The 4131-nt window shown below is 41.1% G+C and overlaps 2 protein-coding genes across 2 annotated transcripts; both read right to left on the bottom strand.

The window, feature by feature from the left end:
* Window positions 1–497: 497 nt before the first annotated feature.
* LOC142167086 (uncharacterized) lies at window positions 498–1055 on the bottom strand. Its single transcript, XM_075227243.1, has one exon. The coding sequence runs from the start codon at window positions 1053–1055 to the stop codon at window positions 498–500; it is 558 nt and encodes a 185-aa protein (XP_075083344.1).
* Window positions 1056–2969: 1914 nt separating this feature from the next.
* LOC142167085 (uncharacterized) lies at window positions 2970–3749 on the bottom strand. The gene has a single exon (XM_075227242.1). The coding sequence runs from the start codon at window positions 3747–3749 to the stop codon at window positions 2970–2972; it is 780 nt and encodes a 259-aa protein (XP_075083343.1).
* Between the last annotated feature and the right edge of the window lie 382 nt (window positions 3750–4131).

The following is a 4131-nucleotide window of genomic DNA, read 5'->3' as shown; positions in this document are numbered from 1 at the left end:
TGATCTCGTAAGCTCAGATCCTTCCCTACTAGAACCATTAATGTAGTCATCATTCAAAACATTGCTAAACCATCCTCAAATTGAGCTTGAAAGCATGCTAATACCACTAAGAAATGATTCAACAATCTCCAACAATTCCATATGATGGGTTCAGCATTTTCCTTAGCATTTGGACATATCAGTTTGTGCAGAGTCCAACCTTGTGAAGCCATCAGTCTGGGGTTCTTCTCTTTGCTTTCCTAATCCTGAGGTTTGGTGATTGAGATTTGTCTAGATTGATCAACCTCCTCCCTGCACTAGGCAGTTCGGAGAATGAATGAAACTCAGATGTACCTGCAAAACAGAACGCAATGTTAGCTATAAAATCCGCCACTGAGTTGCCTTCTCTGAACACATGTTGAAAGATCACATTGAAGTTGTCCTTCATCTCTATAATTTTCTTCACATCCTGTGCAATTACCCAAGGAGGATCCAATCCCCTTCTATCTCCTTCTTCATCACCAATGAATAGGTCTCCAGTATAAATCATGCTCCACACAATATTCCAACCCTTGAAGAATAGCCTGAGCTTCAGCCACCACATTAGTTGTCACTCCCAGGTCTATTGCCCTAGCATACACCACATCACCTTCATCATCCCTCACACAAAAGCCTAGGGAGCTAGGTCTAGGATTGCCCTTTGAAGCTCCATCAGTATTACATTTGTACCAACCTTGACAAGGAAGCTTCCATGTTACTCTTGTAGTGATCAATATAGGTTTATATCCTTCAAAGTATTGAATCATGTCTGGCCATAACAATGGAATATTAGGGATCCAATCATACCTCACCCTTTCCAGTTGATGCAATGTCCTATTTATCTCATGAATCACGCTATTTGTGGACATTGAAACACCATGTTTACCTGCATTTCTTCTCTTCCACAGCTCCCAAGTGATGATAGCTGGTACTGCTTGAAATAGTGGCTTTAATTTCGGACAACACTGAGCATACCACCAATGCCTTATAATCTGCTTCAATTGAATCAATTGCACAGAAATTCCAGCAGCCCCCATGAACAAGTTCCATACCTTAGAGGCAGTAGGACTTGTGACAAATATATGCTCAATGGATTCCTCTTGGGGCTGCTGACAACACCAACACCTAGACATCACCATTTTCCCTTACCTCCTCCACATGTCATCGGTGGCTATTTTCTGCCTCCAGAATCTCCACAAGAAGAAGGATATCTTGAATGGCAAACCTTTAATCCATATTAACTTGAATTCCTGATTAGGATTTGCCCTATGCCTTAATATTTTCCTAGCACTGCTAACACTGAACTTGCCTGAAGGAGTTGGCATCTAGTATGGCTTATCCCAATATCCTTCACTGCCTTCATAGTGCACATTTAGCCTTATATGTTCTGCAATTTCCTCATTGAAAATTTGATCTAGCAGCTGATCATCCCATGTTTCCCCTTGCCGCAGTTCTGCCACCTCCTGAAGACCTTCATTGATTGGAAAGTCTTCAGGTAATACATGATAAAGTGCACCTAATCCAGTCCAATTTTCATGCCAAATATTAGTTGTTCCACTCTTCAATTCCCATACGATCTCATGTTCTACTTCTTCCCTAGCATTCAGCATTTGTCTCCAAACATGAGACCCTCCCCTAAAACGTACCACAGTTGGTGGCTCCTTCTTGCAATACTTATTCCACATGAAATTAGACCACAAAGATTTTGTGGTCCTAAACCTCCACCATAGTTTAGCAAACAGTGCCCTTGAGACATCATTTAAGGACCTAAAACCTAGCCCCCCTTCCTCTTTAGGAAGGCAAAGATTTTGCCATGAAGCCCAGTGTCTGCTTCTCCCTTCTTCCTTTGTGCTCCAAAAGAACCTAGCAAAAGTCTTATGTAGATGCCCCAGGATGCTGTTTGGTGGATCAAGGACTGATAACATGTGAACTGGCATACTTTGGAACACACTAGAGATGAGTGTTGCCTTTCCTCCAAATGACAGCAGTTTTCCTTTCCATGAATGCAATTTAGCCTTCACCTTCTTGATAAGATCCTCATAATAGTCCTTCCTCCTTCTAGTGTAAAAAATAGGACACCCTAGATATGTGAAGGGGAATTTACCTCTTGCAAATCCTGTAATAGCTCCAACTGCCTGAAACAATCCATTAGCAACCTTTGAATACATGTAGTATGAACTCTTATCTTTGTTGATCATCTGACCTGATATCTTCTCATAGTTCCCCAACACTGCCATAATCTTGCTCAAAGAGGGAGGATGAGCAGATGCAAAGATTATCGTATCATCAGCATACGCCAAGTGGTTTAAAGAATCAGACCACTTAGGCATTCCAAATCCCACAAATGACTTGTCTTCAAAAAGCTTATTCAAAGACCTGGAAAGTACCTCAGCTGACAGGATGAACAATGCTGGAGACAGGGGATCCCCTTGTTTCACACCCCTTGTTGACTTAAAGAACCCTGAGGACTGCCCATTCACCAATACTGAATACCAGTTATTTGACATCAAGTTCCACACCATGTTGATGAAGTGTTCAGAAAATCCCATCTTCCTTAGCACATGCAATAAGTACTTCCATGAGACCCTATCATAGGCCTTAGCCATATCAAGCTTGATCACCACATTAGCTGGCTTTCCCCTTAACCTTATGTCAGTGACAATTTCTTGAGTAAATAAGATGTTCTCAAATATATTCCTACCCTTTACAAATCCGGATTGATTAGGAGCTATTAGAGATGGAAAAAGACTCTCCAATCTGTCATGTAACGCCCTAGACAAAACCTTGTTAATGAAGTTGCTCAAACTAATAAGTGTTAGGTCAGAGAAGGTCTCAACTCTAGGTTTCTTGGGCAGCAACACTAGATTGGTGTGAGTGATGGATTTAGGCAATGCAGCTCCTCCATAGAAGTGTAGCACCATGTTGTGTATACCAGCACCAATAATATCCCATCATGTTTGATAAAACAAGCCAGTGAATCCATCAGGGCCACTAGTACTCTCCCCACTAAGCTCAAAAACTGCTGCCCTTACTTCTTCAATTGTTGGCAATCTGCTAAGTTCCAAATTCTGATCCATAGTGACCATTGAAGGTACATTATTGAGCAAGGGAAATTCAAAAGCATCACCTTCATTTGTGAACTGTTTTTGATAGAAGTCCACTGCAGCTGTAGCCAATTGCTCCTGGTCTTCAATCCATACCCCACTGCCACTTTTGATCCTCTTCAGTTGCAATTTCTTTCTTTTGCCATTGACATGGTTGTTAAAGAAACTTGTATTCCTATCTCCTTCAGCAAACCAAGTCATCCCAGCTTTTTGCTTCCAATACTGCTTCTCAATATTCAAGTATTTCTTTAATTCAGATTGAGCCTTTTGAAGCACAATCCTATTCTCAGTTGTAGGCTCTTCTTCAAACAACATCTCCTTCACCCTAACAATGTCCTCCAAAATAGCCAATTGCTTGAAAATATCACCAAATGTTTCCCTATTCCATTTTGAGAGTGCTGCCTTCTCCCTCTTGATATTCTGCTTGAACATCAAAAACTGATCCCCTATGAAATCCGCTTCCCATTTCTGCCTCACCACATCCATAAATGTAGCATGCTTTGTCAAAAAGTTCAAGAATCTGAAAGGCTTGACAAAATTAGTTGTCTGCACCCAACATGTCATTAGCAATGGTGCATGATCTGATCCAGTTCTGATTAGATGCTCAACTTCAATAGTTGGCAACATGTTCTAAAATGGCAAATTCACAAAAATCCTATCCAATCTCTTGAATATACACTCAGCATTGGATCTCCTATTCCACCATGTGAGTGGACTTCCTTTGTACCTTTGCTCAAACAAACCACAAGAGTTTACACAAAATGCAAAATCCTCATATTCAGGAGGGTGTACTGGAAGTCCCCCTATTTTCTCGTCTTCATGCAATATCACATTGAAATCCCCTCCTACCAACCATGGTAATTCCATATAACTTGCTAAATAATACAAGTGATCCCACAAATCCAACCTCTCTATTGCTGAACATTTTGCATAAACAAATGTCATCATCATGTGTTGTCCCAGGTCATGGTGAAACACTCTCACAGTCACGTGTTGCTCAGTATCCTCC

This window comes from Nicotiana tabacum, chromosome 12 (genome assembly GCF_000715075.1).
Source record: "Nicotiana tabacum cultivar K326 chromosome 12, ASM71507v2, whole genome shotgun sequence".
Taxonomy (NCBI): Eukaryota; Viridiplantae; Streptophyta; class Magnoliopsida; order Solanales; family Solanaceae; genus Nicotiana; species Nicotiana tabacum.
This window is presented reverse-complemented; position numbering and strand designations above follow the sequence as displayed.

Excerpts from the sequence above, each read along its gene's own strand:
- LOC142167086 (XM_075227243.1), bottom strand. The coding sequence starts at position 1,055 with ATGGGGGCTGCTGGAATTTCTGTGCAATTGATTCAATTGAAGCAGATT.
- LOC142167085 (XM_075227242.1), bottom strand. The coding sequence starts at position 3,749 with ATGTTGCCAACTATTGAAGTTGAGCATCTAATCAGAACTGGATCAGAT.